This window comes from Zonotrichia albicollis, chromosome 6 (assembly GCF_047830755.1).
Source record: "Zonotrichia albicollis isolate bZonAlb1 chromosome 6, bZonAlb1.hap1, whole genome shotgun sequence".
NCBI lineage: Eukaryota > Metazoa > Chordata > Aves > Passeriformes > Passerellidae > Zonotrichia > Zonotrichia albicollis.
Genome location: NC_133824.1, coordinates 23,021,836 through 23,046,351, shown reverse-complemented (window position 1 = coordinate 23,046,351; position 24,516 = coordinate 23,021,836). Strand labels below are relative to the sequence as shown.

The following is a 24,516-nucleotide window of genomic DNA, read 5'->3' as shown; positions in this document are numbered from 1 at the left end:
AAAAATGCAAATTTGTTTTCAAACCCCACTTTATTAATTCAATTTTGATAAATTTCTCGAATTCTGGGACCCAAATGCCACTTTTTTATTTGTGCAAATAACTACTGATGTCTTCACCAAGTAGCAGCAAAAATTCCAGTTGCAGTAGTAAATGAAGCAGACCTTGGTCCTACAGTATTGTATTTAACTTCTGCTTTTAACAAGTCTGACTTGTAAGTGGAAATTTGTTTTTTTTAGAAGCAGTAAAACTAAATGCAATAGAACCATTCCCCCAAAGCCCAGCTATATTGTATCAACAATAGATTAATAATAACAGACCTTTTTGAAAATGCAAGACTTCAGAATTACTCTTTGCAGATCTTCTAACAATGCCTAGAAAAGATCTTTACAAGTCTTTGTGCATTTGTTCTAATGCTGTCTGATTACAGCTACAGATTATATGGCCTCTCCAGTTTACAAAGCAGTAGAATAATTTATGCACATGATTTTTACTTTCCGTGTATCATTGTTAAGTATTGCAAATAAGCATATTCTAAGAGTTCACAACTACTAGCCAAATTATTCTTTTTTGTGATAATAAATAAGTAAATATGCATCATTCAAACCCAGAAAATATAGAGATGATGTATCACAAAATTACCTTCCTCTTTTTTTACTTTCTGGGTAATAAATAAAATAACTTTGTTCTGCCTTTTTTACAGTTCCTCAGAGGTCTGTTATTTTCTACTAGTTCATGCAGTATTGTTTCTTTCATTTTAGTAATCTCTGCTAAAAATCTCTCTTCTAGTTCAGAATAGGTCTCTATTACCTTCATGAGCCAAAAAAGAGAAGTTCCAAACCCTAAAAAAATTCCTGTGGTTTCATCGGAATTTCACATCTAAGACAATTTCACATCTTTAGATCACCTAGGATGTTCTGAAGAGCAGAGAAGGCTTTCAAAGATTTACATATGATGTCATCATCAATTAGTAGGAAACTCAAACGCCCTGTAAGCGATTCCAAGGCAAGTCAAATATTCAGTTTCATAATGCCAGCCTGTGGTGGCCAAAGCATGAACTGAAGATTTATATTTTTAAAATGTATGTTTTTTGCAATTATTCCAATGCAGAAAAATCTATTTTATGTTTACTACCTCTTCACAACTATTTAACAAATAAGTTTTATATCAATTGTCATTTCTTAACTTTTCAAAAGTGTACTTGGGAAGGCATCTTCTTAACTTTTCAAAAGTGTATTTAGGAAGGCATCATCACCTCCGTATCTGCCCATAGTTATTCACTCCTATTTTACAGTGATTTACTGTATAAATCATGTGCTGACTAAAATCATCTAAAAAAAAAAAGAAAGTGGCTTTTCAAGCTGTTTCATGAGCTGTACATAATATATATATATATATATATATATATATATATATATATATATATATACACACTTGTTTCACTATGCATTTATTTGGAACATTTATCACTATAACAAAGTGGTTTTTTTTAGAATGCTTTTTTCCATCTTATCTCTTCCTGAGAACTTCATACTCAGCAGCCTACGTGCAAGGAACTAACGCAAAGCCTGAGTGGTAGAGATTGTTATATAGCACTGTATAATATCATGTTACAGGGGACTGCTAAGTTAGCCCTCCCAGTGCATAAAGCATTTATCCCAGCCTGGAGGGACAAAGCCTTGTGCGATATTTGCCCCGCAGGAACCATGAGCTGGCACTGCAGGGAGCCCCGAGGCTCACTCACCCTGCGGCACTCTGCTGGTCCCGCTGACCCGGCACACCAGGCTCCAGCCAGGCTGGGAAACCAAGCACACACCAGCGGCTTCTTGCCCCATTTTAGTCTCACAGGCCCTAGGAACCAAAGCCTGGTGAGTGGCGGGCCCTTGGACTGCTGCTTGAAACCCGGCCACAATACCAACAGCAATGCCCTTATCTGCTGATATAGGACTTCTAAAGTTAGTCTAGCAATAAGGTCTCTTCGAGAGAACCAACCCACGTTTCTTCTGTGACATGGGGGAAATAAACTTGTGTGTCAGGTGTCGAAAGACTGGGCACCTGGGTAAGCTTGTGACTTAGCTCGCAAACCCACAGGGGTGTCTGTCATGTGTGCCATGGCAGGATTGGTCAGAAAATTGGCCCAGAACAGGGATGAGATGAGCAGATCCGATTTTCGGTCTGCAGCAGCTGAAGCCGAGGACGCAGAGGGACATTTTGTGCTCGCCTGCGAGAGGAGAGCAGCCAAGCAGCCCGGTCAGCTCTGCTGTTCCAACCTCCCCGCTGCCGCAACCACTGGTCCGCTGCGACTTGGAAAGCCCCGCAGCAGCTCCTGCCCTGCCAGCGGGCCCTGCTGGCCTCCCTGCCCCGGGCCGCGGGGGACTGGCGACTGTGCCCTACAGTCCCCCCGCCGGGCACCTCAAGGGGAGGGGGTGGCCTCCCTCGGCTGGCGCTGCTCCCTACGCAGCAGTCACTTGGAGCAGGTCCGCGGTTCTTCGCTGAAGGACAGAAGGCAACAGACAGACACGGGGAAGCGGCAAGAGGGCGATGCCCTCAGCCGGGCGGCCCGGGCCTGCCAGCGCGGCCGCCCTGCCCTCCATAGCCGCCCGGCACTCTGCCTCCGCGGCTGCTCCCTCCTCCCGCCCGCCCCCGGGCCGAGCCCGAGCCGCGCCGCCCCGGCCGGCGCGCAGCCCCGCGGCGGAGGCAGCGCACCTCCCCGGGCACGGGGGCCGGCCGCTCGCCGAGCCTCGGTCTGTGCAGGCAGTCTGCCGGCCTGCCCCGGGAGGAGGGCCCGGTAGGGGAGGCGGCCAAGCGGTAGCGGTAGCAACGGAGGAGCCGGCAGCGTGCGCAGCCCAGGGTGGCTGTGCGACCGGGCTCCTTCCCCGCTGCGCTTGCCGGCTGTCGCCCACCTCCCTGTCAGTGTTACCGCCCCCGGCCTGCGAGCAACATGAGAGTAGTGGCTTTGATCAGGTAACGCGCTGACGGAGCGCCTATGTGACCGAGCGAGGGGCGTCTCGCAGGCGGAGAGAGGGCGCGGGGAGAAGCCCTGCCTGCCCGGGGGTCGCGCTCCACCCAGCGCCACCCGGGAGACCCGCCCGGCCCTTTCCGCTCGGCCTTCCCGCCCATTCATTTCCTGCTGCCTCCCTTCCCCTAGCCTGCCGACGCGTTCCCAGCCGGCTCTGCCCGTGGCCCCTGCCGTGGCCGCCTGCGAGTGCCGCCGCGGGCCGGTCCCTGCCTGCGCGTCGGGAGAGACTGGGAAGAATTCCCGTGTTACGGCAGAATTCAGGAATAACTGGTCTATATTTTTAAAACCAAACAAGCAAAACCCAAACAAGCCACCCCACAACCGACCAGCACAGCCGCAGTCCCCCAGCCCAAACCAGACCTACAGTTGTCTGCCCCAGTCGCTTGCTCTGCGGTGTCCCGGGCTCTGCGGCTGCAGCGAGGCGGGAGCCGGAGCCGCCCGGGCCGCCGGCAGCGCCTTCGCCGGGGGCGCAGAGCGTGGGCCTCGTGTCCTGCTCTGAAAAACAGGGTTCTGCTCATTTGCACTTCAACATCCAGGTGCTTCTGCCTTCCAAGTACATTAGGCTCTTTCAGGATAGATTTCCTAAACTCTTAACGATAGATTTTTGTAGTGTGTTTTTTTTGCGAGAGATTAAATTTTGCCAGTTTTAAAATGATGAAGCTAGCGCGTTTCAATTGTTGGAGTTGTACACAGCCCTGTCTGTCAAGGGTTGCATCTCCCCCCCCCATGTTTTTTGTAAGTTTCTTTGTTAGTTTCTGCAATTCTTGTAAATTTTTTTAAAGAAATTAACATTTTCTAATAAGGATATGTATGTGTTTTTCTTGAAGAAACAATAGTTAATTAAAAGAGAACAAGCTAGGAAACCTCTAAGTGGAAAAGAATTGTGCAGATGTGAGCTGTGTATTTTTATTTTTGGGTGCAGTAGCTATTTACATAAGCCAAAACATTTAATGTATTAAATTCTTCAGGGAATGTCAAATATCAAACCTTGTTGAAAGTGAGATTTGGCCACAACAACTGCAAATAATTCCAAACCTCATGCAAGGGGGAAATACAGGAAATGTCTGTTTTTCTAGATTTGCTGAAATATGGTGTAGGGAAAATCAGCTTCAAATTTTTAAATTTTGTTTATAGATAAGACTTTGTCTTTCAGGATTATTTACTTTGATATTCTCAAAGCAGAGGAATGTGTTAAAAGGCAGGATGGAATAAAATCCTGTAAACAGGTTTCTAACACAATTGCTATTTTAATGGGCTATTTTACAAGGACGGATTTAGTTTCAGTAATAGTTTTAAGAAGAGTTTTAAGGAGACATCAAAGTGTCTGAAGTCTTTGTAACAGAGCTAGCCAAAGATCAGAGGGGAAAAAAGTATTTGAAAAGTGCTTCTTAATTTTGCAAAGGTCAGGATTATGTATGAAAGTACTTTAACCTGTTTTTTTTTTTTTTCCTTGTAGAATGTTGGCCACACTAAAAGTCGATAGTCTTGTTTTAAAGTGGTATTTATGGGGTACACCCTGCATTTTATTTTGTGCCAAATCATAGACATTTTAAAGCCAGTCTTCAACCTGAAATACGATGTTTTTCAACTCTTTAAAATTCTTCTAGAATTTTCTGAACTGTAAGTGGTTATGCATGTCTACAGAAAGGAATTTTGCTTAGAAGTCTTGTATAGGTTCATATCTTCACAGTTACCCAGGGTTTTTTTTCTTCTAGTATTTTGTTTATAAGCCTGTCTGTTAACATACTTGCAGAACCCTGACTGACCTCACTTTGGAGCTTTCTACAGAAAGACCTGTGGCTTTTTTTCTGTGTTTGGAATTGAGAGGGGTCCCCAGGATATCTCAGCACTTGTCTTCAGCTCCCTTCTGTGGACTGTTCTGAGTCCACCTTCCTCCCGTGGGCATGGGCTGGCTGGTTTCATTGGTCTTAACCATGCTGTGTTTTACATTTAGTTTGGAAGGTCTTGTGGGTGGGCACCATGTAATTTGTTTCTTGATACTGGTAGTTTTTAGGACTATGGTAAATAATACAGAGAATAAATAACAGGACAGTACCATGCGATTCAGTAAGCCCAGATTTCCACCTACTAACTGGTGGTCCAATGTAAGCAATATGGCTATCAATATGCTTCTTAAAATTTCTTTATGTGTATGTATATACACATAAATTAAATGGAAGGATGAATATATTTATTCTGGTGACATTTTAATTTTTTATTTCAATTTTTTAAAATATTAAAATACTGCAAACAGCATAGGCAATTATCTATTGTCATACAATTATTTTTCTGAAGTGCTGAAATCAGAACCAGTGGGAGACTTTTATTTTTCAGCATAAAGTCACTCAGAAGGAAAATAGTCTTTGTCTCATTACTCTGTTGAGCCTGGAAGTTCAAATTATGAAGTGAATACTGTTGACATTTTCAAGGTATCAAGAACGGTGTCCAAAAGGAATGAATGTATGATTTAAAATTTTTTTGTGTCTGCATATAGAGTAGAAGAAAGTTGCTGGTATGTATTAGAAGAATGTTAAGTAGAGATGGACCCTCCAAGTAGGATTCTATCATATTTATATTTACTTTTTAGCAATGAAACAGAAGCAACTGCTTTATGAAAATCTGTCAAGAACAAAAGTATGCCATGTTTTACACTATTTCTACTTCAGGTTTGAATTACACAACAAGTTCAAGACAGCATACAGAATTTCTGCATGGATAAAAGCCGAGATTTAGGGGAATAGCTAAAGGGTTTCATTCCTCTAGGACACTTTCAAGCTTTTGGGCAGAGGGCTAGATAAAAGGGAGAGCTAAAAGCTGGAAATTCTGAAGAAGTTTGTTTCAAAATCACAGAATCATTTAGTTTGGAAAAGACCTCCAAGATTATCAAGTCCAACATTTGACTGGTCACCACTTGTCAATTAGGCCATAGCACCAAGTGCTATGTCCAGTCATTTCTTGAACATCTCCAGAGGTGATAGCTGCACCACCTCCCTGGGAAGCCCATTCGAATGCTTGACAACTGTTCCCATGGAGAAATTTTTCCTGATGTCCAACGTGGACCTCCCTTGGTGCAGCTTGAGGCCATTTCCTCTTATTCTTCACTTTTTTTCTGGTTGAAGAGGCCAAGCCCCTCCTTGCTCTAACTCCCTTTCAGGTAGAAACAGTAATAGTGTGACCACAAGGAGCACAACAGTCTATAGTAGCAAGGGCTGCTTGTACTATATGTTCTCCTGTGCAAGTCTCAGTGATTCTAAAACAAAATGCAGTTTTACAGAGCTTGTATAGATCTCTGTTGCAGTTCCTGCCATGGATTTTGTGCCTTGGCATTTAAAGAAGCTGCACAGAATCTCCACCTGCAGTTGTAGTTTGAAGGCCAGAAGTCTGAACATGGATCTTTTAAGCAGTGTGTATTCTATAGCACTTTTACTGTAGGTTGTAATGTTTCTTTTTCTATTGATTAAAACCCATAGAGATATTTTTTCAGTTACATCAAGAGAACAGAATTCTTTCCTCACTGGTAGCAGAAAAGGTTCCTGTAGATCTTGAATGAATGTCAAAATTAATTGTATCCTCTGTATTGAAGAATTATCTCTTGGCCTCAAACAAGACTATGATCATGTTTGCTTTTATATTTTTTACTAGCATAAATAACTTTTTATTTGCAGTGAAATGCAGTAAAAAATGCATATGTTCTATGCAGTGTCAACTGAAACTACTGCCTGTAATAATTAAAGTTTTTGAGAATGGCAAATATGTTCAAAATGTTGAAGGTTTGGGCCACATATCCCATGAAGGAGAAATGTTATCCCTGACATATAGGATCAATGAAGTTGGAGAAGACCTTGAAGGTATTGAGTCCAACCATTAACCTAACACTGCCAAGCCCACCACTAAAATGTGTCCCTAGGCACCTCTACATGACAGATCTAATTTAAAAGGATTACTAATGCTGGCAACTCACTGGAGCAGATTTTGGGGGTTTGATCCAAATTAAGTAGTAATGAGTACATACTAATTCATCTCTGGAATAAAAGACACTCTTTGAGATTCCAGTGTCAGTGGCTCTTCTTCATGTAACCTCTCAGATTAATAGTAAGATACAAAACTCTTTATGTGATTTATGGTTACTGTATTTAGGCACTATGCATATGTAGTAAATGTATGGTGAAATCATTCTTTTTCTACTGTTACTATTCTACAGCTCTTCATATTTCAAAACTTTATAAACAGCTCTGATAATACTTACTTTTGAACAGTTAGTTAAAAGTTATAAGAGGCTAAAACTTTTATCTGTGCTTTTAATTGCCACTATTTTCTTCTCCTTACAGTGGTGGGAAGGACAGTTGTTACAATATGATGCAGTGTGTTGCTGCTGGGCATCAGATTGTTGCTCTTGCCAATTTAAGGCCTGCTGAAAATACAGGTATGAAAGCCACATTTCTTGTAGGAATTTTTTAAAAAATAGAATAGAAACAACAGAATCACAACCATGCCTGAATTAAGTTCCCGTATGTGTTTTGTCTGGTTTTGCATATTGAAGGCCAATACAGAAACTTGAAAGAGGTATAAAAAAGAAGATGCTATGGAGATGTATTAAGTGTATTTTTCCTTAAGGGAAAAAAAGCCCACAAGAAGAGAAGATCAATTAGAAAAAGGATTACACAATTTGAAAATGAGAATATTGATATCCTGGTGGTGTACAAAGGGGTTGTGTGAGGTCAGTAGCATAAATGCTAAAAGCTGATAGATGATGTCATCAACCAAAACTAGCACTGTACTTCTAGAAATGTTCTAAACTGGTGCTCAACTAAATGCTGTAAACCATTCCAGCTGCCAAAAATGTGCCATTGTGCTGCTGCTCATCCATTTTTATCTTTGTGTGTCTTTCTTCATTATTCTAACCCAGCATCTGTGAACTGCATTGAGACTGCATTGAGGAACTGATGTGGGTTGAAACTGACCTCGATATATGTATTTTTCCTACTTTTTTCTTTTAGACTAGAATGGGTTTTTCTGATCAGTTTCTCATGGGCTACAGTTTATTTCTACAACAAAGGATGGGAGAAACTCAGGTATCCAGTGTGAGCTGAGAGGATGAGCTAAGTATTTGTATATTGGACTATAGCACAAATTGAAGTGAGACTGGAAAAGCAAGTGAGTTGTTTCCAGTTGGTAGGGGAGAATGCTAAAGTATGTTAACTAGGTTCACTGCTCAACATATGTTAAGCAATTAAGTATGGTATTTGGTAACTGTACAGTAGGAGGGTACACAGAAAGGGAAGGAAAAAGGGAGCTGCCATCGCAAATGAGTCACGGGCAGAACTGGCAAATGCTAGGAGAGTGTAGGAAAAATTTATTTTTTAGGATATTTATTAGGATATCATAATCTCTAATCTTGTTGAAATATGTTGTCTTCAAACTAATTTATCCTCATCAGAAACGTAGTATATTATCATTAAAATCATAAAATGCTCTCTTTAAGTGTGTAGTTGGAAATTTTATAGAAAGTTAATTGAGGTGCTTCAGGCAATAGTGGATTCTATGCCATTCTTTTTATTTTATCTTGTACCACTGTTGCCTGGAGAGTCTCAATTAATAAAGAAACTGTGTATTCTAAGCAGAATATCACTTAAAGACTTTGTCATGTTCATGTATGTTGAAACCACTGAATTTGCCCTTAAATCTACTCTTCTGGTGTGGGTTGGCTAGTTGTGATTAGGGGTTTGGATTTGCCTGTTTTGTGCAGAACCGTATCTGTTGTGTGGCATCAAAGGTGACTGACCTAATTCTTACATCACAAATTAGTTATCTTGGTGAGTTAGAGACCTTCTTCTTTGTAAGATGTGCTACACAGGTATACAGCAGAAATGCTTGATGTCTCTGTGTAAATTCAGAGAAGTACCAGAGTTACAAATTAGCATTAAAATAGTGAACTTTGTTAGCTTGTAATAAAGTGGAGATTTCACCAATAATGATGTATTACTTTATAAATCTCTTAGAAATATTGTCTGAAAAAATATGTATAAATTATTTATTGTATAGTTTGAGATGTAATTCTAATTCATGATACTTGCATTTTTAGCTGCTTTTTCCTTATCTGATGGCTACAAACTGCTTGTAAGAAAATTTAGTTAATTTTTTTCTCATGATTAAGGAAATAAGCTTTTTACTTATTAAACAGTGTCAAAATGTTGTAGTGATCTACTTTTATTCCATCTAAGCAGGGATAGTCTCCTTTTGTGATGACCATGATAACAATTTTAGCAGTAAAGGTTTTTGTACATTTTGACAACCTTGTTCAAGTTGCTTGTTCTGAATATTGCAGTGCATTACAATTTTCTTGATCTGAGTATGTTGAAATACAACTGAGTTTGTGCCTCTGACCTGTCTTCCTGTTAAAATTACCATGTGAATGGAAGTAGAATTGAAATGATAGGAGATTTTTTGGATGAAGCAGGAAGAAGGAAAGGCACCACAATTTGCAAATAGGCAGCATGTTTGTGACAGATGTCTTCCTCTCCATACGTCTGTTGGGTGGAGAAATCTATTTTTTTTTCTTTCCATGTTTATAGTAGTGTTGTCACCAAACATCTGTTTGTGAACTGAAAAATATTAACATTTAGATTTTCTCAGTACTTTGTAGTATTGTGATTATCTGTAATTGTTGCAACAATGTACCTGATATGGTTGTTTCTTAATTGTGGCAGGGCAGACTGATGAATTGGACAGCTATATGTATCAGACAGTAGGACATCATGCCATTGACCTATATGCTGATGCATTGGATTTGCCACTCTATCGTGGTTTTATAAAGGGTACCAGTGTGAATACTGGAAGAGTATATACTGCATGCCAGGAAGATGAGGTTGAAGACCTTTACCAGCTTATGAAACTTGTTAAGGTATGCTGATTGAAAGCAATTATATAGTTGGGGATAATTATATTGCTTAATTCATTTATGAATTTAAGTAAGTGATCCACTTAGGTTTTTAAGGAAAACTGTAAGAAAAAAATGGAAGATTTTTACAGGTTTTACTTCTATTCCTTTCTTCTTCCTTGCTCTGTAAATATATGGTATAACTATATTCCTTTTACCCCAATGTAAATCATACCTATTAATCCTCATTTCAAGCCAAAACCTTTTTCCTATTTAATGAAAAGACCTGTAACAGGAGCTTGGCATGTACAACAAAAAACATAATTGTGACAATCATCTATAAATAGAATATTTAGCTTATTTTTCACTTGTAATAATGTATTGCTTGATTACTGTAATGAGAGATCTTTTGGATTTTGTGCATTTATCAGTGTGTGGGAAGTAATGTCTAGACATTTCCATTTGAATACACTTATGATGTGTAAATCAGAATCTGTTATTTGTTTGTATGTTGCGTGTCATTCTTCAAGTATTACAGAATATTTCACAATGATATTTTTGATTCTGGTAGCCCTGTGATTTTATTCTAAGATATGACACAGTAGCAATAACATATATCAATCCTTTTTAGCTATAAAATGAATTAAAGAGAGACAATGAACCACTTTCTAAACCACTTAAAATTTATTCTCTGGTCTTTTGCAAAATCTTTTGTACAGTACTTTATTTCTACCCATACTAAATCACACCTCATTGAAAAAAATAGAAAACCTCATGTTGACTCTAGAGTTTTTCTACAGTGTTTGGGTGAACATACTATGTCCATTCCAGCTAACTGTGTTGATTACTGCAGTGTGCAGTACTAAAACCAATGCACTGTTCAGAAAATCATAACTTCTATTTTAAAGAAAGTAAATATGTGATTTTATTGATCAAACTGGTATAGACTGCTTAATGAAACTTCAGATAAAGGTGTTTGTAGTCTTCATGTCAGGTATTGAACATTTTCTAGCTCGCTTGCCTTCATTAAAATGATAATTGAGATTCATGAACCTAAATACTTAAAGCTTTATTCTGTATTCAGTTAAAAAAAAATCAAATTGCAGATAAGACCTAAGAATGTGGTTTGAATGCAGAGTACTTCCTGACCAATCTTGGAGTCAAATGTTGCATCTTGTAAACATTTTTGGCAAAGAAATTATGTTGTTCTAATGTAAAATCAAGATGATAGACCTGTGTTGGAGTTTGAGACTACAGAGCAGGAAAATAGTTCATGTAGGCAGTACAGCCTCTAGTTGTTCTGGGCAGGCTTAGGTTGGATATTAGGAAAAATTTCTTTACTGAAAGGGGTATCCAACATTGAACCAGGCTGCTTGGGGAAGTGGTTGAGTCACTGTCTCTGGAGCGATTTAAAAGTTGTGTGGACCTGGTGCCTAGAGACATGGTTTAGTGGTGGACTTGGCAGTGTTAGGTTCATGGTTAGACTCAATGATTTCAAGGGCATTTTGCAATCTAAATGATTCTATGATTATACTCTAGAGTGCTTCACAGAGGTTTTAAATGGAATGTGCATATCCTGCAATACAGGAATCAAAAGAAATATGATACAGCAGTTTTAAATTATTTTTGAACCACGATAGTATTAGAAATTAGAAGGACTGATATCTACTGTCTCTTAAAGCTGCATGCTAACAGCTTTCTGCTGCTGGGTAAGGTAATAAATTACTGATCAATTTAATTAAAAATGGGCAAATTAGTGGCAATTAAGATGATACTTCCTCTTACACTTCTTGCTGTCTTTGGAGGAATGGATCCCTGACATAAATTAATGCGAGTGTTAAATCTTGACAACTTCTGCTTTAGAAGTTTGTACATGATAATTATAACTATAGCTGAAAGAGATGTTATCATGTTGTCTGGAATTAAATAACTATTTATTTCCTGTATAGAAATATTAAGCCCACTATATGATATATTCAAGTTATAAATATTAATGATATACTGCCTTTATGTTAGACTTTGTGTAATGATGTCTTTACAGTACAACCTAGCTATGGAATTCTGAGACAAAAGTTTCAGTAAGTGTCTTGCATATTTTGATGAATAATTGCAAAATTGTGTGGAGAAATAAACTACTGCAACTGTGGTATTTTAGTTCCAAGAAGACTACTAACGTTTTTTCTTTCTTAGCAATAACTTTGAAATCTTTCTGGTTTTATTTTTTCACATTTTTTAATAACTGCTGTTTTGTAGCTTTACTAATTAAGTCTTACTTAAGATTTTGCTTTAGGAGATTTTTTTCCCAGATGTTAAACAGAGAAGTCAATTTGCATTCTCTTGAAGGAAGGGGATGAAATCTGTGGATGCCTTGTCAAAATCATCTTTGAGTAACTGTAATTTTAAAACACTGGTCAAATAACATAGCTCTTTTTTTCAGTAAATGGTTTGGGGCCAGGACTACAGGAAAGGTGTGTCTATATCAAAATCACAGAGTGTACCTTACGTTTCCATTGGCAAAGAACACTTCTGTTGCAAGTACTTATTTACTAAAAAGTTAAAACACTTTAAAAAAACTGTATGAATTTGGAAGTATACAATGTTTTTAAAAACAGTGCTATGAGAACAAGATTTCTAAAGAATTAAATATTCCCTCACAGTTCTGTGAAACCCAGGACAACAGTCCTGTTCTAGTTCATGTGACTCAGTGAGTAATACTGACTGTCATTGACTGTAAACCTATTAATTTTATTGTCACAAACCCAAGTGATTGATAGGTATAAAGGAAATTTATATCTATTTTTTGGTTGCCTAATGCCACGTTTTAGATTCTGTATTTGGTACATATTGTGAAACATATCTGAGTATTTGTATGATGTCTAAATATATCTTACTATGCGGTCTTCACCTGATAGTAGAGTATTTACTTAATGAAATGTGTAAGTCCTGAACTCTAAAGAATAATTTATTCTCCTCTCAATGTTACTGAATAGGGATTGCTGATATCCTTCTTTGTCCATGTTTGTTACTGTATGTATTAGAGATTTTCCTAGCCAAGCCTGTAAGCACTAGAGTTTCTTAGTTACCTGAATTATCTTTTAGGAGTTTTATAATGGCACTGTCTTTGAAATGTGGTAAGTAACTGTATTTCTTTTCCTCTAATGGCAGGAAAGACTGGAGCATGAGGGCATTTTTGTGAAACTTTCATACAACATTTCAATTTAGGCAATATTTAACTGTATTGTCCCCCTTTCAATATAATTATGGTCTTGTTCAAGTAATACAGTGATGTTTCATGCCAGCACATACACAAGTGACATTAGATGGGTTGAGCGTTGGATTGTTTTCTGTATCTCACGGAACTATGGCTTAACTTTTGTTTAGGGGAATGGTTGTAGCAGCTTCCAGACTAAACAGACCAATGCAAGCTACTTTATTTTCAGTAGACAATTCTGTCCTCTTACAAATTCTTTGCCTTATCTGCTCCATAAGTCTTTGCCTTTCTTTGGTAAATTTCCATTGTTGAAGTAATTTGTAGAATTCTTGAACTAGGTAAAAATGTCTTTCTTCTAGGTCTGCTTTTTCAAATTTTTGATGACATGCTTAATTGCTTTTTTTTATTAGTATTTTAAAAATTGATATTTTTGTATTTTTTTATATTTATCCATGTTTATTATAAATCATGCAAATGGATTTTTAGTGGATTTTCATTTCCAACATGTTATTTCTGTCAGAGTCTTTTTGTTGTGCTCTTTGTGGATTTAGAACCCTTAGACTTTCAAAAAATATGGAGTTCACTTGAAGTAAATTTATATATTGGCTCTCAGGACTGAAGCAATAATAGTTATGAAATCATCCATTGATCATCAGCTGAAAAATAAATATTAATGTTGGATATATACGATGTATGAAACATTTGAATAATAGCAGCCTTTGGTTGTGGCGCTGTTTCATTTCATCAGTGATGTGGAACGGAACGAAAGGAGATTTATTTTCTAAAATATGGTTGCATTTTGGAACAGTGATCTTACAGCCGTCATTCACTAAGAATGAATAACATTTTTTAGTTACAGAAATAAAGAGCTTAATGACTTAATGACAATGTGACTCCTGTATGTAATAATTACTTTTAATAACAGGCTCATGATTTTTTTAAATGGTCCAAGTCTGATGTTTAGTGAAGACAGAAAGTGTTCCTGTCTGAGTTAAAATTGCAATAGCAATGCCATTTTAGATGTTACTTAAGATATTTCATCTCAGACAAAGTACTTGAGCTGTGTGGGTTCAGGTGGAATAGAAGTAACTTAGGTCCTGTCAGTATTCTGTGAAACTCCCTGAGATTTCTTCAGGAAACTGTTCTTCAGGGTTTGAGATAAGTGGATAAATGAAAATATAATGTTATTTGTGGCCTTCAGATAGGGATTAATTAAATCATGGAACCCAAAACTTTCAGTTCCCTGATAATGCTAATAGTCTTCCATGCTAAGGAAATGGTCTTTCTTTTACCCTTCTCCAGAATTCAGCTTCTGTAGCCAATGGGTGAAATGAGTTCTCAGATTCAGTGTGATTGCTGACTTTCTGTGACTTTTGTACAAAGGAAAAATACATGAATAAGTGTAATATAGTATTCTGTCACAGCATTGCTTCATTGTCTTCTGTTCCAAGACACATATAAAAGATACTGTAAAGTATATAGGAATAATCACTTGATTTTCAGATGTTTGGTACATGTGGCTTCAGTTGTAGTATGTAAAGGCTAGTAGTTACTCTTAACTCATACAAATAAGGTTTGCAGAATTTCTTAGGAGTTTTAAAGAGGCCAAATAATTATAAGATGTAGAATACTGATTGACTTGAAGAATCTCTAATCTGAGGTCCTCAGTGTGCTCATCAAATTACTTTTGTAGTTTATAAGTTCAGACAAAGTAGGTAGCTTTCCCCTCTCACTTAAGGGATTCACAGAGTTCAGAAGTGTGCAGAAGAGTTCTGTTCTAGAAATCTCCCATGTTTTCATTGAAAAAAATTTCCCTGTTATGATTTGAATGGTCTGTAGATACATGGATTAATACCTTGGAGTTGTATGTCTCAATATTTTGGAGAAATACAAATTATACCAAGAGCTACTTTTCTTTATGCTGAATTTCCAAAATAATCACTTCTCGATAATTTTTGTTGCCTACATTATGATAATTGCAAGTAACTGTGCCCTTAATATTTTGATAGATTATATCTAATTCAACAGTTCAAATACAGGATTTTTTAATGGCAAGTGAAATTATACCATAAGTATTGAAAAAAAATTGTAAAAAAATCTTCAATGCCCAGTTGAAGGAAACCGTGATAGATGAAACAATGGAAGTTATTGATTGAGTCCTTTAGTAGTTGTGTAGATTTAATGAACATTTGGAGACCACATCTCCTTAGCACAGTTCTTTTTGTCTTTAAACATGCAAGTTAAATGGGAACTTTTAGAAATTGTATGAAGTGGTTGCCTACACTGACAAGAAATAAGTAACTGTGCTTCTTGATAAAATAAGATTTTTTTTGAGAGAGAAAATATTTGCTGTTTTTTCATGGACTTGGTTCCTTCACCTTTTATAATGAGTAAATTTTTATCTGCAAGGATTTGGATTGTCCCTTTACCCTCATCGTGTTAAATGGTTACAAATTTTTAGTAATGTTATTTTTTCTTTTAATTAATTCTGGATTGCAGTTTTATAGCTTCCTCCACCTCGGGAATGACTGTTGTCATTAGCAGTGGATAAAAGTGTGAATGAAAGAAAGAGGATAAGAAGTAATTGCATGGTTGCAAGTGATTTAAATAGTGTAAAAATAATGATGCATCTTGTTTCATTCAAAACACAGGGTATATTTAGTTGTTGGGAGGGTTTTGTGTGAATTTTAAAATGAGATGGGAACAGAGGAATTTTTTTAATCAATAGGATGCCTGAAATTCTGACCAGTTCAGGCAGGGTCAGGATTTTAATTTTTTCTTTTTTTTAGAGGAGGGTCTTCAGCAATATCTTTGAGGTAGTTTCTTACTGTGAGAAATATTGAGCTTTATGTAAACAAAAAAGTCACTGTATTTCTCCCTGTTAGGTGCGTGGAGTTGCTTCCACCCACTCCCCGTCTTGTTGTGTTAATACTGAATAAGCGGAGACAGTCAGGCTGGTGGTGAAAGATGGTAAGCAACCCTGAGGGCTTGTTCTGGTCAGCTTGAAACCTCTGATTGCCAGGTTTTCCTAATTTCCCATTTCCAGGGCATCTCTAGTGTGACCTTGCCTGCTGAATATGATGTTCTGGGTTGCAAGATTCTCACATGCATTTGGGAATGGGCAGCCAGGCATTGTTTACAGGACACCCAATGAACCGTGCACTCACAGCAAGTTTGATAAACACACATTTCCTCCTTTTATCAGTGAGATTGCAGAATGTGAAGTATGGGTTTCCAGTTTTGCTCATTCCCTTCAGACCTTTTCCTGTTTAAAAACTGAATCTCACTAATTGGATGATGATACATCCTTAGATTTTGTTTTGCTTTCTTTGTTATTGTTGTTTTGAATTCAGCTTACTGGTCACTGACATTTATTTCAGTGCCTACCTTGACCAGGTTTGATAGACTTTCAGATAAAAGCTTTCCATTTCTTCAACACACAAAAGGTTCATCCCTATAAATGTAAAGTGAATGCTAATTAACAGTAATGACTTCTAATCACTTTGCTTTTATACTCCTTTAGGAGCACATCTATTATCCAATGCAGTTAAGTGAAATGCTTGTATATGAATCAACAATGCTGTATTTCTTCTCGCAGCTATTGCTCATAATCAAGCTTTGAATAAATTACGATAGTAAAATTGGTTTTAATGTGTTCTATTGCATAGGGAGAAAGGAACCTTAAATATCTTATTAAATATCTTGAATATTTAGAGAGTTATCTAGTAACATTTTGGCATTCATTATTGTAGTTAAATGGAAAAATGCATTAAGATGTTTAAGTCAATTTTGTAAACATTATCAAAACTTTTTTCGTCATTTGAATTGTATTTAAGTGATGTGCACAGATGCAACACTCTCTGAAGCAGCCTCATTTGTATCCAGCTGCATGTCTCTAGGAATGCACTGCAAATTTCTGCCTTCAAATGCAGTTATGTTTTACATAGAAGGAACATGTTTTATGCCTTAAGAACTTCATCTGGTGTCATAGAGTGTATAGAGAGGTTAATAGACATTTATGCATTTCTTTTGTTAGTACTCTGTATCTAACAAACTGTTAGGGTTTTTTATGTGTGTGAACTGCTTGTATGCCTGCCATCATATACACTTAAAAAAGGTGTATAAAAGTAATACTAGTGAAATTTTTATCAACAGCTGGAAACAATAAAATAAGAGGAAATTTTATTTTAGCAAAACTTTGCCAGAAACAATGCTGAGGAAAAGAGATTACTAGACTGGTATAATATTAAACAATTTTAAAAGAATTCTGGTTTAGGAACAGAATTAGGCTAAAGACAACATATATGAATTTGAAATTTAGCAAACTTTTCCACTTAGCATTGCACATGCAGGGCCTGTGTGGAAGGCAGAAGTGGCAAAACCTCGATGAAACCCATTTCTGACATGAACATTAGTTTTTTTTTATCTTCTCTTAATAAGTTGCTTGAAACAATTACTGAAATGACTTAGAAATTCTAGGTCTCAGTGTCTGTGAGGGAACTGAGGTCTTGCTTAGTCAATATATTTATGTTGTCTGGTTTTGCAATTTCTAAAAAAAAATAGGTTTTCATTTTCTGTGGCAGTTTCCTTTCATGTAGTACATCTGTCTTTGCATGCTTAGAGACAATTCTTTCACAGTTACCATCACAGTTCTTATGGATGTGGATGGGAGTGAGTATCCACAGGCACCGTCTGTGGTTTTGATTTTGTTTGTTTTGTTCACTCATTCACATAGCTTTAGACAATTTTCTGGTATGTTTCATTTTCTTGAGCATCTTTGCTGTTAACATTTATTCTTTGGTTTATTACAAAATCATTGCCTAACTTAATTTCAAATTACCTTCCATGTAGTACTCTTTAAATGTGAGTTTGTGTCAGTGTTCATAAAAGTCCCATTTATTTTGCTGTAGTACTGCAAAACATGCTGCTTGTGTGTTTTGCCACCACAATGTGGGGAAAAAAGTAACACCTTTTTTCTCTGAAGTCTCATTAAATGACTGATACTATCAGAGCTTATTTCAGTAGCTCTGTTTCATAATTCACATCTTAATAATGTTTTTAAAATATAAAAATGAAAAATGTAAAAAATGTTAATTGTTCTGTACTGTTCTGTAGCTGGCTGTTTTATATTATTTGCAATTCCCATTAGGCAGTGCTAAAGTACATTTCAAAATTTATTACATTAAAAATTTTAATTGGGGTTATTTCTAATAAAATAAGATCAAAGACAGGCAGACTTTCATGTAAACTAACTGTAAAACATTTATCAAATTAGTTTTCATAAATATTGGTATCTCTGAAGCTCACTTATTGTAAAAAAATAATTTTTGCATAGATTTACTAAGTTATTTATGCTGACTTATTTAACATACTTTCCCCTTTCATATGAATGTCAAGCACACAGCAATTTCAGGGTTACATTCTTTTCAGCTGGACACTTGCTGGTTTTGATCAGTATATTTAAAGGTACTTCTTTTGGAAAGGGTGGGATTTAATTTGGTTTATATTGCCCCAATGTTACTGCTTTCAAAATATAAATGATTGATTTGTAACTGTCATGAAAAGGAATAAAACAGAACTGGTCTTTTACACTATGAAAGGACTGTATAATGTGAAGATATTCTTTCTGTTGATAAATTCTGCCTGTGGAAGAATTGCGTAACAGTCATCACTCATTTTCATATTGATTATGAGTGGGATTCCAGTAATAGGTTGCTGTTTGCAAAGGATAAGGCGGCACTATGATTAGTTACCTTTTCCATAGAAAGCACTACAAAGGAAAATGCCAAATCTGTGCACTGCAGTATTCCTATCAGCCTGACAGTCTGTTACATGAACTTTTCTTTCAGTCCATTTTCCGTCAGAAATACAGCTTCAATGTTTTTGCCTTATTATTGTTTTAGGTTTAGTGCATTTGCATGCTCTCCTAACTCCTGTTAGGATTTTTTCTTCAGTCAGTTATTTATTTTCCTGACAATCTTCTATACTTGGGCCCCATCACCATTGTAACTCTTAAAAACTGATACAACAGTGCCCTCTGTAGTTTCTCCCTACATGGTTACTACCTGCATCTGGTTTTGAGCATTTAGGTAAAGAACAGGATGTTTAGGCTTATTTTTAGCTCAAAGAAAAGCCCCTCTTTTCTTAAGGAAAGATTTTGATTTTTCACTGACTGTTTCATATGCAAGAAAGGGAACAAAAGAGGCTGTTCTGACTCATCTTCTAGGTTTATAAGATCTTCTGTCATTATCTAGTGCAGATCTGATATTTTATGAGGTATTCATGCAAGGCAGCCGTTAAAATGACTGGATGGGATTTTCTGAGTTTTGTAGGCTTTCCTGAAGCTTTTGTTTGAAGTGAAGCTTCAAAACAAAATAATTGTAAATGTACTTGCTTTGTGCTTGCTATTTCTCCTAATTTAGATCTTACATGATCTGCCAGGGACTAAAGACATGCTTGCCAGCAGAACACCTAAGCTTTATTAATGATGTTGTTTTAATTCACACTGTGACTGAAGTAATTGTTGTTCATTAGCATTGATTTGTCTCCAAAACTCATTTACAATTTAGATTTCTCTTTTAACTCATTGTAGCTTAATATGCAAATAACTTTTTAGTCTGTTTTTTCTGCAGAACTTGTTGGACAGCTTGAGTATTGAACATACATGATTCCTGCATTCTCATATGTGCACATTCACAGCCATGAGCTGCCATTTAAATATTATAAACTGCAGTAAAAAAGAATGACCTTTTAAAAAATAAATGCTTTAACTACAATTAGTTGCTTCTGTAACAGCATCATAAAAGTCACTCTGTGAAAAGTTAAATGGCTTACTTTATGATGGGGAGTGTTAATGTACATGTAGAACACACTCTTAATGGACTTCCATGAAATGAAATTCATAAGTCATTGCAGTAAATTATGGTTAATGATGTAACCATAGATGGCTATTCAAAACATTCCTGTATCTCTAATGATTTGTGTAAAGCACATGACTGACCACAGGCCTTAGTTCCTTTGAAACAGTAGATGGACAAGTGCATGAGCCTTCTACTTCTGAAGACCCTTTTTTCTGTATAAGTGGTGAGAATTTTGGAGGAGTAAATAATACATCACAAGCCACTTGGAATATTTGAGATGCAGTAATAAATGGTGAGGAGGACTAATTTAATATCAGATTAGGAGGTGAGATCCTTCAGAAGTGTAGTGTGTAGAAGCTTTGATTTTTTTTTCCATTGTATGGATAATCATTAGCCTGTAGTTATATGTCTACTTCTTGCCCCAAGATTTTTTAATTCTGAAATGTTACTGGAGAAAGCAACTATTATGGCATAATGTGCACTGACTAATCCAGAAAATATTCCATATTTACTATATTATATCCAGTAATAGAATGAACATTCAGAAGTAGAAATGTTACCCATGTTATCTGAGTAAAGTGACTACTATTCTACTGGCAGAAAAGTTATGTGGTCAAGTAGTTTTACAATAAAGCTAATTTGATAAAAATTACTTTTTTTCACTCTAAATTTAACAGAAACTTTGAATCAAGCTTAATTCTTGCACCAATTGCATAACTATTGTTAGTCTTAAATATTGGGGCACAGTAGAGATAATTTTTGTCAATGAGCTTCTTTATTCATTGGAAGATTCTTATGGTAAAACAAGTGAGGTTTTTTTTAAAAACAGTACAGCCAAACCATGGATTTTTATAATTTTTAAAGTTTATTTTAAATTTCAAAGTTTAATTTTTGAAATTTACTTCATGAAGGAAGAGTAGAAATGAGTATTAGGGAAAAAAAGGCAATATAAATTTCTATTTTAAATAGGTACTTTGAGATTATTTTTATATTTTCAATGGAACTTCATCACAGTTCACTCTTTTTAAATAAAGGTGTCTTACAATGTGTCTGTCAGTGGGAATTTTGCATAGAAAATGAATTCTTTTTAAAATAATGTTTTAATTAAGAAAACAAATACAGGCAAATTGTTATAAGTGTGATCTGGTTAGCAGTGGTAGAAGATTTTAGTTTTAAACTGTAACCTTTGAGATAGATAAGATGTTGTAGATCTGGAAAAATGAATAAGGTGTGTTTTATTGCCATGAAAATTGCCAATTGAGATACAGCATAATTAAAATAGTGATAAATACCGATTACAATACTGGAAGCAATGCATTTCAGCTTTTCTGTCTACTGAGAGCAGACATAATTTACCAAAACCAGGCAACGAAGTGGCAAAGCAGTTAGTGCAGAAGCTTATAGGAAATGTCGTGTTTAGTCCACATACTTTTATGCTTTTACTTTAAATGTCATGAGTTAACCCCATTCTATATTCATTACCTCTCCCTAAAGTACCATGCTTCTTTTCATTTAGTTGGATTACGTGATCTATGTCTGAAATCTTTGATAGACTACATGTTTAAGAAAAATCTGTAGGTGAAAGTAGTTGTTTTCAAATAGCTTGCTTAAGATCAATAAATAAATTTCAAATGTCCTTTCATACAATCTAAGGTGGTGCAGAGTAATTGAGAATATTTCTGATGATTGACTTATTTTCATTTTTGGTATTTCTTTAATTTTGAAATACCAAAACATATGAAGACTGAATGTTGGGTATATATTTTATACATAATATATATATAATAAATATCTCTTGCAATTTGCTTGGTTAACAGTTGCCTACACAATAACACTAGTTGCATGAGGAAAAACAAATACTGCAATCTAAATTGGAACATTATTTGACGTAGCAAAAGAAATATTGACTTTTCTTGCTGGTGACATTTATGAGACTTTTTTTATGACCCTAGGGCATATTATTATGCCTTTATGATTATATTTAAGTTTTAAGACTTCCTTTTTGTTAGGGCATTCTTTTAAAGACTTTTTTTATTTTAAGACATTCTTTTCTTGAACTTGATCACATGAGAGAGAATCTTTGATGGCATAATATTTTTAAAGAAAAACATTAGTATTTAGGCTTTACTTGGTTACTTGGTGGCCTGTATTTATAACCACCAGAAATAAAGGTAATATCCTCCTGAAATATAGATAAAATTACAGTGAAGTGACCGTAGATACTGAAGAATTAGAAACTGAAAACAAATTAACACTTTTCCTTTGAAATATTATCTTACAGACCTGTTTGTTCTACATTCCTTAGGCATTTTGCTTTGCTGTCTTCTGTATTATCCACAACCCCCTTTTTTTTTCTTTGTAGTGTACTTTTGGTATCTAGAACAGTGATACCGTTGTATTTCATGAAGGCACAGTTTATTACAGAATATATCATCCATGAGGTACATTAAACTAACTGGCTTTGTTGTCTTGGCTTTTTTCAACTTCTGTGCTCCCTGGCCAATGTATCAGGATTAATCTATATAGATATATAATATTTTGTAGAACTTGAGTTTAAATTTTAATGTGTGTGATTTTACAAAGATAGATACTGTTGGTTTATAATTACTGGGATTAATTTTTTAAGCTTTCTTGTTCATATGGTCATGTGCTATGGTTTGTCCAGTTTTTTTTTATTTCACATGCCCCAACTCTCTTTAGATTGCTGCAGATTTCCAATAATTTTCATGGTTTTGTGCTACAGTAACCCTTTTGGCCACCTTCAGGATTACCCTTATCATTTGGAGACCAGTCCTGTGTTCTCTGAAAGTCTGTCAGTCATTATTTATTACCCCCTTGTCATTGTGACTTATTCATTGCTTACATCACCATTCTCAAACGTATTGCTTTACAGAAATAGTGAACAGTGAGGCGAAGGAAAGATCAATAAATGCTTTCAAAGAAAGATTTACCCTGAGACTTAGAGCTTCTTTTTAATACTGAATCTGTGCTATTCTGAGATGGTTTTAATAACTTGACATCAAGTACCTTGTTTCTCAAAATGAAAAGACGCTATCGCGTTAACTAACTTTTGTGGAGCAGGAGGACTTTGGCAATTAAGTTTTATAGTATAAAACTTTCTAATTGTCAATACTTTGTGTATTTTCGTGAATGCTTATCTTGTGAACTTGAAAATATGCAGTTTCATCCACTAAGAAAAGGTGATGAAGCATTTATATAAGAAATGTTTGAAAATATTTCTTAGAGTTTTAATGATACTGTTTTTTGTAACTGCACAAAGAGAGGAGAGGACTTATTTGAAGCCATCAATTGGAAAAAAAATTCTACTTCTCCCCATGTCTATTTTAATTGTTTTGAGAGCTTCATGACCCATGCTGTTTTGCTAAAGCATCCAATTTCATGTTATATGGTTACTCTTGTCACTCTAGTAAAAGATAGTTGCTCCAGAAAACTGTTTGAGTGTATATAATATTAAATTTATTGTAGAAGTTGTAGATACTTAGACTTCTGTATTTCATCAAAGCAATATATCATGTTAAAAATAGTAATAATATACTTTAATATATAGGAAATCCAAACGCAGGAGCTTTCTTGCTTCCAGGCTTGTTTTTAGCCACTGGACAGGCATGCTGATATGTGGCAAGCATTGTTCAACTCCTTGTTCCTGGGAAGTTTCCTTTCCCTTACTTCTAAAGTCTGTCAACATTTTTTCTCTGCTCCACTTAGCACTCTGTGAGCTACATGATCTGCTAAGAGGATAACACAATTACAGCCTGTTTGTAAAATACCTTAACTGAAGAAATGAATAAATTGTATTTAAGTGATTTAAGATTGCATAGGAAAGTTTCTTCTCATCCTGCTCTCCATTCTCTCTTTCATCTAAATTGCAGTTTTCTGATAATGTAGCAGTCATGTTTTCAGTTTTTATACATATATTATGCCTTTATTGCATTTTTTAAAAAAGCTATTTAAAAACTTCTATTGAAGAACTGAGACTTTCTTACATAGAGGTTTTGCTTTTTGTTTCTTCTTTGTACAGGAAAGGTTCAGTGGACACTGAATAAGAATACAAGTTTTTGTTTCCTTAGTTGAGTGATTCTATCTGTATGAGGCAAGGGTCATCTCTAATGCCTAACTTCTTATTCCAGTGAAGTGTGGGACTCATCCATCTCTTTGGTCATTTTAGTTGTGTTTCAGTACTGGGTCTGTTTGGATGTTGCACTGTTGTTTGTATGGATATTCAAAACATGAAGTACATTCAACTTAATTTGTTAATTGTGTCTTCTGACTGTAACAATCAGAATCTTGTTACAAACTCTTGACTGAGGCCTCATTTGCAAGTCTCATGTTATTTTGATACTTAGTTGAAATGAGGTTAGGATCCTTGACCTCTAGTGTGATAGGTTGCAGTGTAAACAGAAGGCACTGGTTTAAAACATTTGAGACCATTGAAAATTCTCTTTTGAAAAAATGACATTTGTCAATAAAAGAGCAATTCAGGTTGAAAGACTAATATAAATATTTTGCTTTTGCTGAAAGAGACAAAAGTAT

General features: G+C 36.0%; 2 protein-coding genes across 9 annotated transcripts in view; one reads left to right on the top strand and one right to left on the bottom strand.

Annotated features, from left to right (window-relative positions):
- The window catches only part of LOC106629487 (uncharacterized), a 261,896-nt gene extending 258,301 nt beyond the window's left edge, over positions 1 to 3,595 (bottom strand). The window contains exon 1 of one of the 3 annotated variants that reach the window (XR_012580792.1): positions 3,382 to 3,572. Coding sequence is in view for 1 of the 3 variants with exons in the window: in XM_074542767.1 (XP_074398868.1) it covers positions 2,463 to 3,122 (660 nt within the window). In the remaining 2 variants the exon portion in view is untranslated. Of the gene's footprint in view, positions 1 to 1,742 lie in introns of all 3 variants that reach the window. The other 2 variants (XR_012580791.1, XM_074542767.1) reach the window with 2 other exon arrangements.
- Positions 2,827 to 24,516, top strand: part of DPH6 (diphthamine biosynthesis 6) — a 184,137-nt gene continuing 162,447 nt past the window's right edge. For 3 of the 6 annotated variants that reach the window (XM_014268415.3, XM_026793031.2, XM_074542765.1), the window contains exons 1-3: positions 2,827 to 2,962; positions 7,346 to 7,440; positions 9,725 to 9,918. In XM_014268415.3, the coding sequence (XP_014123890.2) occupies positions 2,940 to 2,962; positions 7,346 to 7,440; positions 9,725 to 9,918 (312 nt within the window). In that variant the 5' untranslated portion in view covers positions 2,827 to 2,939. Of the gene's footprint in view, positions 2,963 to 7,345; positions 7,441 to 8,014; positions 8,090 to 9,724; positions 9,919 to 15,600; positions 16,076 to 24,516 lie in introns of those variants that run through there. The other 3 variants (XM_026793043.2, XM_026793037.2, XM_074542766.1) reach the window with 3 other exon arrangements.